Consider the following 14,275-nt stretch of genomic DNA (forward strand, 5'->3'; position numbering starts at 1 on the left):
CCAATCAGCTTTTGTAAAACTGAATTGGCCGTTTGTTCCCACACCTGGTTCTCGTCAACAAAGCACTCTTCTCCAGTCATCTGTGTTTCCTCCAGATGCTCTCCTTGTGCCAGCTGCTTCCAGCTGCTACAACGCCCTAACCCACATTCGCCTCCATGCCCACATCACTCGGTGCCCCACCAGCAGTTAAAGAGGTTTTAACCAAGGGGGCTTCCCTGGTGACGCAGTGGTTAAGAATCTGCCTGCCAGTGCAGGAGACATGGGTTCAATCCCTGGTCCGGGAAGATCCCACATGCCACAGAGCAACTAAGCCTGTGAGCCACAACTACTGAGCCCGCGTGCCACAACAAATGAAGCCCACGCACCCAGAGCCCGTGCTCCACAACAAGAGAAGCCACCGCAATGAGAAGCCCACGCACTGCCCCCGCTCGCCGCAACTAGAGAAAGCCCATGTGTAGCAACAAAGACCCAATGCAGCCAAAGATAATAAATTAAATAAATTTAAAAAATAAAATAAAATAAAGAGGTTTAACCGAATCTCCAAAGAACGTAACAGGATGAACCAGCTGGCCTGGGTAGGCTTGCATGTGAACTCTGCCACGGAGAGGGAGTGTTTATTTGGGCAGACAGTGAACTCAGAGATGAGCACAGCCAGAGCCCGATGAGGTCAACATATAGGGAAGGAAGTAGAATTTTCCATTCCATTTCAGCCATGACTAAAGTTATCAAGAACCAGTGCAATAACTATGAGTTTTAAGTGCTTTGCATGGGTAAATCTCTTTGCAAATCTGGGCTTTTATTTTCCCATATGTTCTTACTTTAGCTTTCATAAGACTTCAACAGCTACAATTGCAGAAAAAGTGATTCAAAGCATGTTCAGTATAATTTTGTCCATTTAATGAGCAAACACTCAATAGTACATATTAGGTGTCAGGTACCATTCTAAGAACTTTATGTACAATGACACAATGCAGCCTTTCATTCATTTATTCCTTCATTCAATAAAAATAAATTGGATGTATTCTGTGAAACCACACTGTGCTAGGAATGAAAAAGGCATAGGATACAGGTTTTTTTTCTCTCTCTCTCATGGGCTTAGTGGGAGAGACAGACAAAGAAAACAACAGCACAATGTCTGGAATAGGGGCACGCGCAGCAGGTATCATTTGTCCCGAGGATGAGGAGGAAGAGCATGTAACCTGCCCTGAGTAGGTGATGTTTAAACCGAGTCTTGAAGGGTGAGCGCGGGGCTGCGACAGGAGGAGGGGCAGTGTCCCAGGAGGGCCCTGTGCACAGGACTGAGGGACAGCCAGCCTGTGCTTGAGGGAGCGGCAAGCCTAGAGCAGAGGGTGTGGATCTGAGCCTGAGGCGGGGTCTCAGTTTGCTCAGGCTGCCATACAGAAAACCACGGACTGGGGCGGGGTGGGCTGGGGGACTGAAACAACAGACATTAGTTTCTCACAGCTCTGAGCCTGAAGTCCAAGATCAAGGTGTCAGCAGTTTAGGTACCTTCTGAGGCCTCCCTTTGACTTATAGATGCTGCTCTCTTGCTCTGTCCTCACGTGGCCACGCTTCCGGACAAGGCTGTCTGGTGTCTCTTCCTCTACTTATGGGGACACCCATCCTATTGGATGAGGGCCCCTCCCTAATGGGGCACCATTCATCTGAATGCCACGAGGAGAAAGAGGGATGGATGGAGTGAGGCCGGTATGGCAGCTACTGAAATAGTCCAGGGGAAGAGTGATGGAAAGCTAAGTGAATCACAGCGTTGGGTGTGGAAAGAAAGCAGGAGATTCTTGAGATTTGTATCAGTAGAAGAATCTGCAGATGGAGGCACCAGTGGGCTGGGAGGACATGGGTGGAGGGAGGACGTCAGAGGGTGGGGTGACTCGAAAGTTCTGAACCGAAGGATGGCGATGCTTCCTGGCATGAGGAACAGGGCAGGAGGAGCACATCTGGAGGTGGAAGGAAGATGGTGAGTTAAAAGTGCCAGTGGAGGGTTTCCCTGGTGGCGCAGTGGCTGGGAGTCCGCCTGCTGATGCAGGGGACGCGGGTTCGTGCCCCGGTCCGGGAAGATCCCACGTGTTGTGGAGCGGCTGGGCCCGTGAGCCGTGGCCACTGAGCCTGCGCGTCCGGAGCCTGTGCTCCGCAACGGGAGAGGCCACAGCAGTGAGAGGCCTGCGTACCGCAAAAAAAAAAAAAAAAAAAAAAAAAAAAAGTGCCAGTAGGAAACCACGGGGAGAGTTTAGCAGGGAGCTGGGGTGTTGGTCTAAGAATCGGAAAACAGGTCTGGCCTGGAGCTAGAGATTTGGGAAACACCAGCTAGCTTGGGGCCAAAGATTTGCAGCCAAGGATTTGAACAAGGTCACCCAGAGAAAGAGAAGGTGGCCAAGGACAGACCCCTGGGACTCAGGAAAAGGAGTGGCCTGAGAAGTGGGAGCAAGACCAGGAGGTGAGAGGGAGCTGGCACTGACTGAATGTGGGCCTGCACTGTGCCAGGCACTGTGCTAGCTGCGGTGACAGCATCTCATGTGACTCTTACAGAAGTCCCCTCTTGTAGGCGTAGAGCAAACACTTAAAGAGCACTTACTGCATGCCAGGCACTGTTCAGAAAAATTTGTGGTAGATCATCGAGCTCTCACCAAGCCTCACCATTTACACATGAGGAAACTGCAGCATACAGGGGTGATTGCTCACGATTGCAGAGCTAGACATGGAACTGGATTCCGGGTGATAAGGCACCAAAGGCTGAGCTCAGAGCCACATTGCTATTCTGCCTCCACCTGCCTTGCACTGATTCTAGGGCTGAGAAAGTCAAGGACCAGAGAGGTGAAGATGACATGCTAGTAAGTGTCAGAGTCAGGTTTTAGACTGAAATCTTTGCACTTTCCACTGTCTGTGCAACTTCTTCACAAGCTAAGGGAGGAGAGAATTGCAGGGACAAGTGTCATCTAGTGAGATTAGGACAGAAAGCATCTGTTAGATTTGGCCACACGGAGGCCACTGGGGACTCAGGAAGGTCAGTTTCAGTCATGTGATGAGGCGGAAGTCAGGTGGTAAAGTCTTGAAGAGTGAATGGCAGGCTGGAATTTAGAAGATCCTTTCAGGGAGTTCGACTATAGAGAGAAGGCGAGAGATGGGAGAGCAGCTAAAAAGAGAGGTGGGATATAAAAATGTTCAAAAAATTATTATTTTTTGTTTAAGAAGGAGAAATTTGCAGGTATTTGTATGCTGACAGGAAATCCAAGGATGGGGGTTGTGGTGGTGGAGAACTGGCTTTCAGTCTGCTGTGAGTTTGGTTAATTGGAATCAGGGTCTCTGGGTCTGGCTGACTTGAACCTCCAAACCTGAGTAACCGAGCCTGTAAGCCAGTGACGTCACCAAAGCACAGTCACCCCAAATGGAGCATATGGGGATGGCAAGATCTTGACTGCCTTGCTTTAACTGCGAACATAGCCACAGACTCACCCATGGGTGATTGTTCTGCTATGAACAGTCTCTAAATTTGAATGGTAACATCACAGCAAAGCTGTTATCTTCACTTGTAATCTAAGAACTACAAATGTAAATAGCTATGAGGTACCAAAGATTTGAAACCATGAGAATTCACTGCTGGTGAGAAGACAATTTGATACATTTCGTCTGGAAAACAATGGTACATGTTTCAACGGCCTCACATATTGTCATATCACTTATCTCAATAATTCCATTTCTGAGAGTTTGGATAAGAAAAATTAAAGTGCAAAGATGTTCATCACAGCATTGTTTATAATAAGAAAAAAATTGGAAACAATGTAAGAGATCAAGAGCAGAGAAATGTCTAGACAAACAATAGTACATCCACTTGATGGAAAATAACATAGTGGCTTAAAATAATACAGGGCTTCCCTGGTGGCGCAGAGGTTTAGAATCCGCCTGCCAATGCAGGGGCCTTGTGTTCAAGCCCTGGTCCGAGAAGATCCCACATGCCGCGGAGCAACTAGGCCTGTATGCCACAACTACTGAAGCCCGTGCACCTAGAGCCCATGCTCCACAACAAGAGAAGCCACTGCAACGAGAAGCCCACGCGCCACAACAAAGACCCAACACAGCCAAAGATAAATAAATAAAATTTTAAAATAATACTTACAACAACAATTTTTGAATTGTCTCTCTATATATAAAGAAAAAGAAACTACAAATGAAAAGATCTCTATAGCTCTCTACTGATTAGCATTAGCTGGCATTACAATGAACATTATTGTAATGTTTTTATTATGTTCCACATCATTTTTCTGTTCAAAACAATACACATTCATTTGGAAAATGCAGAAAAATTGGAAAATCAGAGAACTATGGAAAAGCAAAGAAAGGGCCATCCTCTATTCATTCACCTTGGGATCTCCAGCAACCATTGGCCCTGGAACATAGCAGGCGCTCAACAAACATTTGTGAAAGTAAACTAAAGGCTTGGGTTCAAATTCCTATCCCCTCACCTATTAGCTAGGTGTTTCCATCCACTTCTTTGGCTTTGATCTCTGTCTTTGAGCTAATGGCTTTCAAATTTCGATCATTAGTCTTATCTTCTCTCCAAAACTCCAGACCCAGCTCACTAGCTGACTCCTGGGCTTGTCCAGCTGGGTGGTCCATAAGTAGCTCAAAATCAGTATGTCTCCACCTGTACTCATCATATTTCCTCCCAAATCGACTCCTCAGCCACGACCCCTGACTTCATTAATGGCATCACCCTAGAGGTACCCAAGCGAGAGACTAAATGTCTCTGTACTCCTTTGCCTCACCCTTTCCTCTTCCATTGATTAGCTCATGAAATCCTGCTGACTCTAGTTCAAAAGTGTCCCCAGTTCATCCTGTCATCTCCATTCTCACAGCTGCTGTGTCAGACCTTCATTAAATCTTACCTGGACCGTTGCATCAATCTCCTCCCTGGTCTCTGTCCCCAGTCTCCTGTTTCAAAACCTCTTCTACGTGGCCATAACCGAAGGTATCTATCTAAATCCAGGCATAATTATACCACTTCCTTCCTTCAAAGCACTAAAAGGCTCCCCAGTGCCCTAAGAATCCGAATTCTTAGACAACTTAAAGGGCCTGTCACAATCGGGCTCCAGCTTCCCTTTCTGGTCTCATCTCTTACAAAACTCACCCTCTCACCCTAAATAGGCATTGCCTGCTTTGGCCACACAATTTTCCACTCTTCCCCAAATAGACCATAATTTCTCTCTTTGCATAGGTTGGTCCGGGATCTTCTCTCCTAGCTTCTTATTGATGGTGCTCCTGACCTGTATTCAGAGTCCAGCCCATTTGTTACCTCCTCTGAGAACCCTTCCTGGGACCTGCCAGGTAGAACCAACCACTCCCTTGACCTTGTTCTCATAGTACTTAGTCCATGCATCTAGTATAGCTCTCATCTTGATCGAGTCCTTTGTTTTCTGTTGTTTGGGGGTTTTTGGCACGTCAGTGTTTGGGGTGAGAATGAACACCTGAGTAGGCTGTGACACGTCTACTCCTGGTGCCACCTCCCTCCCTGTGAACGACCCAGCCTCTGGGTCTTACCTACAGCCTCAGCCCTCTCCACGTAAACCCTCAGTGCAATGATCCCCAGGCTTCAATCTGTGAAAGAATTCCCATGAGTGTTTGCTTCACAGGCAGACCTCCCCCCCCCCCCCGCCCCCGTCCTCCCGCAAAGGACTGATTGAGTATCAACGCATGCTGGGCAAATTAGATTTGCTCAGAGAGACTCAGTCATGGGGACGGATCCTGGGGCAAAGGGACCCACGTCTGGAGAAAAGAGTGAATGGAGCTCATTTATAGTCTAAGGTTTAATGAGAGGTGACAGAAAGACTCTTCATTCCACATGATTCAACCTATGCAGGGTCCTGGTGGAGATACGCAAAGACAAGTTAAAGATAGTCTCTAAGTTCTACTCAAACTTTCGGATCTGGCTTCGAGTCAGTCCTAAACTACAGTACTTGAAGAAGCCTCCCCAGCTCCAGCGCTGGGCTGGATTCTCCTCCCATAACTCCAGGTTTATCCTCAGCAGAGATTTTCATTCAGTGCATCAGCATCGCTGGAAGGCTCATCCATCCCTCTATGGGATGGTAAGTTAGGCAAGGGCGGGGCTTGTGTTAATTCGTTCTACTCTTCTCAGAATTTAGCTTACTGTCTGTCTCCTGGTGGAAGTTTTGTAAATAGTTGTTCAATTAAATTGAATGGGCAAAGTCCTCCGTTCATACCTCAGGAGACCGGGCTCAGTCAGCCTGTGCACAGAATGCGCCACAGCTTGCTCTCAAATATCTACCAGCTGTACACCTGAACGTGTTCCAGGACTCGAGGGGCTCAGCCTCTGCGGAGCCAGGGGATGGGGAGGACCGCTGGGTCCCTTCTGTGCCCACCACTGGGCCCACGGCGCCTGTGGTCCACCAAGCAGGAGAAGCAAGTAGAGGAAAGTGGTGAAATCCATGGGGGATTCACGAAGCCATTATGGAAAAGTGACTCAATGATCGGTGGGATTTCTACAAGGAAGCGAATCTGAAACCGAGAGGGGCCCTGGGGGCTCCCAGGCACGGAGGCCTTTTTCCCCCATTGCTTGTAGGCAAGACTCCAGCCTCCATGACCTTCCGGGATTTCCAAAGGGCGGATTGGAACAGCTGCTAATCAAGGGAAGAGCAGCCAAGAAACCACCTGAGGCGAGATTCCAGGGACCAGAGAAGCTCATCAAGAAGAGGAGACCGGCCGCCTGAGAGGAGTTTAAGGGAGTGCAGGCCCTGCTCACACCCTAATCCTCTCAGCAGCCCCACCCTTGAACCGTTGTTATAAAACCCCTCATCAAGTTGGAACACAGAGGGCAGGAGCCTCCTGTGTCCCCCTTTGCCTGGCAAAGTAATAAAGCTATTTTTTTCTACTTCGCCCAAAATTCTATCTCCGAGATTCCATTGAGCACCGGTGTACAGAGGCTGAGATTTTGGCAGCAAATTCAAGGGGAAGGAATGGTGCCGGGAAAGGCTGAGAGGAGGGAAACGCAGGAAATGATCTGGAAGGGAAAAAGCATAAAGAGATTAGGAGACAGTGGTTGGCCACCGACTCCAACTTGGGGGCAGGGCGTGGGAGCCGAGAGCAGAGGTCCAGCACTGCCCGGACGAGGCGGGCCCAGGTGGGGAGCGGGGAGAGGGACGCGCCTCCCTCTGACCAGTGCGAGGAGGTGTGGTGCTTTGGGGGAGGGTGGGAGCTGCACGCCCTCCCTCCCACCGCGGGCCAGGCCCGGCACCCCCGGTGGACTCTCCCCCACCCTCCCCAGCCTGTCCCCACTCTCCCCCCCCCCGGGCAGTGTTCACCCCCTGTCAGTGTCCCCCCACTCCGGCAGTGTCCCCCACCGGCAGCGTGTCCCCCTCCCCCCCAGGCAGTGTCCAGGCAGGGGCGGGCCCAGCCCCAGGCGTGGAGCAGCGCCCCCCAGGGGGATGAGTAACCCTTGGCTGCGAGCGGGCGCAGCCAGGCGGGAGCGTGCCAAGTCCTGAGATGCCGGAACGCGCCCGGAGCGTCTGGGGTCGTGCCCGCGGGCCGGGAGGGGCGCGGGGCGGATAAAAGGGCCGCGCGGCGCCCGGGCCGCTTTCTCCGCGCGGTGCCTGCAGAGCTTCGCTCCTCGCCGGCGGGCAGGCGGCCGGGCAGCACCTGAGCGGCGACCCGGGCACGGAGCCGACCGAGTCGGGGCGCCCGGCCCCTGTCGGGGACCATCGACGGCAGGAGCGCGGGCCGGGCCATGGCGGGGGTGGAGAGCGCGCCGGCGGCCAGGCCGAGCCTGACCTCCATCTCGTCGGGGGAGCTGCGCAGCCTGTGGACGTGCGACTGCGAGCTGGCCCTGCTGCCCCTGGCCCAGCTGCTGCGCCTGCAGCCTGGAGCCTTCCAGCTGCGCGGCGACCAGCTGGTGGCCCTCGGCCCCGCGGAGCCCGCGGCCACGCGCGGGGGCTTCAACGTCTTCAGCGACGGCCTCGTGCGCCTCGACGGACAGCTCTACCGCCTCAGCAGCTACATCAGGAGGTGGGTGGGCCCGCCGCCTGGTCCCCGCCGAGGCCTTCACCCCGCTGCTCATCTGAGTCCTCTGGCCTCACTTCCTGAGATCCAGCCTGGGTCGCCTCCTTCATCACACTTTTAGATTTTTCTCATTGCTAACGTCACTCGGAGGTGCAAAGCTCCCCGCACTCCCCCCCCCCGCCCCGCCCCGCCCCCGGCCCTGGCTTTCTCTGCCCTTGGCACTGACATTCTGCAGCTGTCCAAGCTGCCCCGGGATAGCATCAGGGCAGGCGCCTGAGAGAGAGCAGGGTGGGGAGTGCGTGAACTGGCGAATGATTCTTCCTTCTGGCTCCTTAACTGGATCAAATGAGCTCAAACTGGGGGCACACCCTTTGGGGATGTTTGCGAAGCAGAGACTCACAACCTGGCTTTAGACTTGGGGGAGGGGAAGGGGAGAGGATGTTCTCTTCTGCGCCCTAGGAGCTTTATCCAGTGAGGAGACCCGGGGAGAAGCGTGCAGAAGGGTAAAGTTTCACATCTTTGGCCTCAGTGAGTTTTCAAAAAATAAATCAATAAACGGTGGCTGAGAAGGGACCAAAGACCCGTGAAGTCCACCCCAGGGCCGCGTAGGCCGTCGAGTGGGCAGTTCAGTTCTGGGAAAATGAGAGGGATAAGCGTGGCTTCCGCGATCCGGGGACAGAGCTTGGGCCAAGCCGAATTTGATGGTGGGTCGCAGGATGCTTAACGGTGGCAGTGGCGGCGGCGGCCAAAGTGCCTGAAGCACTTCCTAGCAGACTCGCAGCCAGCCGGGATGTAGTCTATCGGAAGCAGGCTTTGATGGGGTAAAGGAGGAGGGAGCGTCACTCTGCATTCTGTGCTCCCAGAGGTCACAGAGGTCATGGGGCCGGGAGGCGGGGACGGGTGGTGGTGCTTATATTTGTGTTGCAGAGCTGAGTGCTGGGAAGCGGGCAGTGCAGTCTCGAGGTTGGTTCAGAGGTGGGGAAGCTGGCCAGCTATTAAGATAGAAAGCCTCTGCTCCAGGGAAAGACAAGGGCCGGGGTCACCCTGTGGGTGGGATGGAGCCAAGAGGGGGAAGCAAACAAAATGAGATGTTTAAAATACCTTCTTCAAAGCTGCTGGGGAAAACCTTGCTTTTCCACACAGAGACAGTGAGGGCTTTGAGGGCCTGCAAAACCATTCTCCGGCAAGAATTTCTCCCTTTCTTAGTGAATTGAAAATTCCAAGCCATAAGCAGGGGACGGTGGGAGGAACTGAGTTAGAAATAAGATTTGCAAAGATTTTAAAAGAAGATAACCATAGTATTAACAGAGTATGAAAGATAAAAATGTCCAGAATTAATTGAAGCTGTAGGTTAGACTTTGACAGAGTCAGCTCTCCCAGTCTCAGCAAACAATGCTGCAAAGCTTAAAATGGTTTTGAAGTCTGGTTGTTCAACTCTTGCTTTGAACACCTCCTCCCCGAAGGAAAATTAAACAGCAGTGTTCCCCTGGCAGTTTAGAGTCCAGAATAAACAATGACCAGGTGACACAGACCAGGGTGCAAACAGGAATCAGCAAATACAAGGTTCTCGTTGTCTAAGCAATTGTGTGAGGGCTTTTGTACCCTGGGAGTGCCAAGGCGCCCCTGAGAAAAATTGGGGAGATGGAAGGAGCAACCTGTCTTCCTCTCAGGGAACATATTATGCAAGCGGAGCAGCATCTTATACCTGGGTGTACAATCCTGAAGGACGACTGGGAGGGAACCTGGTCTGAATGGAGAGAGCCTTCTAGAAAGAGGGGGAAGATGGCTGCGGACAGCAGTGAGAGGTTTTGCTCTCATGGATCAGGAGTGGGGTGCAGAGTTGAATACAGATGTCTAAAGTTGCTGCTTCTCAGACTGACACAGATTTACCCAGTTGTCTTTGGTCTGGAGATAGCATACAACTTCCTCTCTCAAAATAGTGCTCGAAAAGCAGTACTTCATTTCTTTCTTTCTCTCTTCCGTCCTTCCTCTCTCTCTCTCTCTCTCTCTCTCTCTCTCTCTCTCTCTCTCCCCCTCCCTTCCTTCCTTCAATAAGCTCTAGCCAGTTCTCTCTCTCTCTCTCTCTCTCTCTCTCCCTCCCTTCCTTCCTTCAATAAGCTCTAGCCAGTTAAGCTGAAGAAGACTTTTACATGGTTTCCTTTTTACCAGTCAGTTCTGGCACATTTCTAAAGACCCCAGAATCACGTGGCTCAGTGACAGCCCCTTGCATACTCTGTAGTATTTCTTTCAGGCTTTGCCCAATTCAGTGTCATTGCCCCTGTGGTCCTGGACACCGGTTTTGGCCGATGTGGCGTATTTCCTCGAGGTCAGGCACTTATTGGTGAGGATGGCCACTTTTGTTTTGCCTTCCTAGTCTGTCATCTTCAGAGTCACCTTGTACCCCACCATGTACTTGCCACTTTTTATAACACCTTGGGGCCTAGAGGTGATGGACTCCAGGGGCTTTTTTGTCTTCTTTGTGGCCCATATTCCTGCCTTAGGTGTGGGATGGTCCCCAACCAAGAGTAGCCGCCAAGATGGCCGGAGAGTAAGAAACACAGAGTGATGATTCTTAATCATTTTGGACCATCAAGCTTTTGAGAATCATAGGTAGACCTTCTCCCCAGAAAGGTCGAGATACACCTAATGTTGCTGACCATGCAGGTAGTTTATGAGATGCTTGGATCCAGGTTAAGAATCCTTCCTCTTTACTTAGTTTTTTTGGTTTTCTCTTAGTCATTCAACAAATATTTTGGTGTGGGATAAGCCCACAGCATAAGCAGGATTTCTTTTCATGGCCTCAGAAGTGTGTGCTGAGGTCCTTTCCCAGAGAGCCCCAAGAGGCTAAGAGCTACTGACCTTGACATTCATATGATTCACTTGCTCAGAGAGTAAGAGGAGATTTCAGTGGTTCTACTTACTCTGGTTTGTTTTGTAATACTGGAACATTTTCCTAAATATGTACCTGCTAAATAAGCCTCAGGAAAACTAGGGTGATGGGAAGGTCTAGTGATGGCACCCAGTCCTGAGAGCCTGCTTTAAAATTGTTTGTCCTCCTGTCGGGGATTTATGGCAAGATATTTATTGCTATTTTTTTCTTTCAAGCTCAGGATTCCCACCCATGTTACAAAAGAAACTTGCTCAGGGTTCCAGGTGCAAATTACCATTAACTACGACACACAGACACACACAGACACACACAGACACACACAGACACACAGACACACACACACACACACACACAACCTTACCTTTTTTCCTATAATGCAGCCTTTTCATGGGATGTAATGGCAAACATTTGACAAAGAGGAGCTCTAATTCCCTGTTTTCAGTGGTCCTCTAGCATGAAAGAGGCTGCTTGGAAAAAAGAAAATCAAAATTTTTTAAAAAGCTGCTTGGGTAATAAAAATAAGAACAATAATAATGGTGGCCACTAATGCTTACTTGGGTACCAGCAATGGGTGCAAAGTATTTCACAGCTATTATCTCACAAAAGCTGACAAAGTCAGCACCATTGTCTGTTTCCCTTTGTTACAGATGAGAAAAGTAGGACTCAGAGAGATTAAATAATTTCCCTGGGTGAGCTGCTGGTGAGCTAGGGGACGGGGGCCTCTCCACAGCGTTAGCTAACAATACAGCCCACCCCGTCGGCAAACTGCCTCGAACCTGGAGTAATTCTGGCTTCCTATAGGCCGCAGCAGCATTCTTATAGATTTCCGGAACCTCAAATTAATAACTGGAATGACGTCAGCCAGTACACATCTTATATAATCAGCCTAAAAGAGAAAGTAAGTCCAGTGGTTTGAAGGAAGCCACTAAAAGCAGTGCTGTGACCTGCTTCTGCCCAGATCTAACCAGCTGTTAGCTGGGTGACAGTCACACCTACCTCGAGATCAGCTGTCTGGGGTAGGGGGCACAGGGGAGGAGAGTCAGGGTTGGATCATACTTAGATTTTCACTGGGGGGAGGTGCTTGGGCTCTGGGTCTGTGGCCCAGGCCACCTCTCAGAAACATCCCTGTAGGCAGCCCGGCCACCCTTGCTGTTGCCCTCAGCAAGCTCCCGACCTGTCCTCTGCTTTGGTCCCCATGTCTGAGTCTTGGATTTGATGACCTGCCCAGGACAGCAGCCCCTAAACGGGACTCATAGTGATATTGATGAAGTCATAATCTCTCACGTGTCGAGCTATGATTTTTACGGGATTCAGTTCGGAGTAAGTGTGGACAAGCATGAGTTCCAGGACCAGGCTGCCTTGGTTTGAATCCTGATTCTGCCGCTTACTAGCTGAGCGACTGGGGAAGGTTACTTAATCTCTGTGACTCAGTCTTCTCAGCTGTAAAATGGGAATAATAGTGCCAACAACCTTATAGGGTTGTTGTTCACAATTAAAATGTATGCAGTTCTCAAAACAGTCATTGGTGCCTATTCATCATGGGACAAATGTCAGCTTATCTACTTACCAAGCAACCCCAACGCCAAGTGCTTCACACACACTATTTAGCCTTTCAGCCACCTCATGGTGTACCTCTTCTCAGCCAGATTTTACGGGTGAGGAAATGCATCTCAACAAGGTTAAGAAACTTGCTGCAGTCACAGAGACAGGAATCAAACCCCAATCGGGTGATTCAAAACAAAGGGCACTGGCCTGTGCTGCCTTCTTCCTCGGGAGACTTGCTTTGCCCTTCCAGCTACACTCCGGTCCTTGCAAATGCCTGCCTGGGGGTCCGGATGCAAGGCTTAGCTAAACCAAGACTCCCCCCGGGGGCCCCATCTACCTCCTGCTTCTGCCCTCCCATTGGCAGTCTGTTTGGCCCGATGGAACAATCCCTCCTCTGTTCCTGTCCCAGCTCAGTAAGTGGTTCTAGCTCCACGCCCCTTGGCTTTGCTCCTTCTTATTTACATGACTAGGACGTAGCCCTGTGGACGCCTGAGCGCAGAGAACTGTGCATTCCTCTGGCATGTGTGTGTTTGCATGATTAACTCGTTTGTAAGCCTCTGAAAAACAGGGACCGTGGCTTAGACCGGTGCTTCTCAAACTTTAAATAAGCTTGTAGGTCTCCTGAGGATCTTGTGAAAATACAGATTTTCGATCAAATACATTGGGAGAGGGACCCAGGATTCTGCAGGTTTGCAAGCGCCCCCGTGATGTCAGTACTGTGGGTCCGATGATCAGACTTGAAGCAACAAGGCCTTAGATGGGTATCATTTCATATTGAAATGATACATTTTCTTAGCTGTCTCCCCAGTAGACTATGTGCTTCTGGAAAGTGGGACTGTTTCTTTCTTCATTTTGTGTCCCCAGTGCCCAGCACATAGTAGGTGCTCAGCAAATGTTTCTTGCACGAAGGAATGAATGAATGAATGAACACGTGTATCGTTGATTAGAGTTACAGACGTTAGAGTGATAAATCTGAAATTTTTGCTTATTTAACTAGAGTTGGGGCAGAAGAAGGAGGTGAGGGTGTGAACAGAAGGAATTGTTTAAGTGTGTAGGGAAGGCTTTGCATAAAACTAACAAGTGAACGCTGGAAAGAATGTCCCTGTAAGCTTTTGCTTAGTCACAGCAAAGGATTGTGGAAGCTGTTAGCAATTTCTGGCCCTTTTACACAAGGACTATTCCAATATATTTCTCTTTTTTTCTGCTCCTTCCTCCATACTTTAAAAAATGAACACACACACACACACACACACACACACACACACACACACAGAGATGGGAGCCGTGTGTTTGAATTCCTATTTGTCTTTGAGCATTCAATTACCAGGGGCCAGGGGAATTTGGAGCAGCTTTTCAAATCATGCTAAAGAGGATGTAAAATTTGAAGAAAACTCTGGAGGAGGGTTGGCATCTTAGAGGGTGGGTGATCTTTCAGCTACTGCTGATTTGCTAGAAGCAAAAATTCAATGTTCTATCTTGGTCCCATCTTTCAGGTGTTGCCTTCGTTAAGCTGCTCCCTCTAGCCTTCCAAACTGAAAAGATGAGGAAAGAAATGGGAGCAAGGAAAGAGAAACCCCTACTTATTTTTCAGATATTCATATAGTCCTCCTTTCCTGGTAACTCAAAGGAACACAGCCCTGGTTGTGTGCCAGAAGCTTACAGAACTTCACCCTAAGGCCAGCGGAGTTGGCCGGAATTAAAGACACTAATAATGTTTGTTGAGCATCTACTATGGGCCCAAGTACGTATGTCTGTGTTACTGGCACTGCGTTACATCATCAAATGGAAGGCAATACTGTTATATCCCTTTTACAGATG

General features: G+C 49.9%; 1 protein-coding gene across 2 annotated transcripts in view; it reads left to right on the plus strand.

The window, feature by feature from the left end:
* The first annotated feature begins 7,593 nt into the window (after positions 1–7,593).
* Positions 7,594–14,275, plus strand: part of MEDAG (mesenteric estrogen dependent adipogenesis) — a 28,368-nt gene continuing 21,686 nt past the window's right edge. The window contains exon 1 of one of the 2 annotated variants that reach the window (XM_067016799.1): positions 7,594–8,028. In XM_067016799.1, coding sequence (XP_066872900.1) covers positions 7,751–8,028 — 278 coding nt within the window. In that variant the 5' untranslated portion in view covers positions 7,594–7,750. The remainder of the gene's footprint in view (positions 8,029–14,275) is intronic. The other variant, XM_059041811.2, reaches the window with a different exon arrangement.

The sequence above is a fragment of the Kogia breviceps genome, chromosome 16 (genome assembly GCF_026419965.1).
Source record: "Kogia breviceps isolate mKogBre1 chromosome 16, mKogBre1 haplotype 1, whole genome shotgun sequence".
Taxonomy (NCBI): domain Eukaryota; kingdom Metazoa; phylum Chordata; class Mammalia; order Artiodactyla; family Physeteridae; genus Kogia; species Kogia breviceps.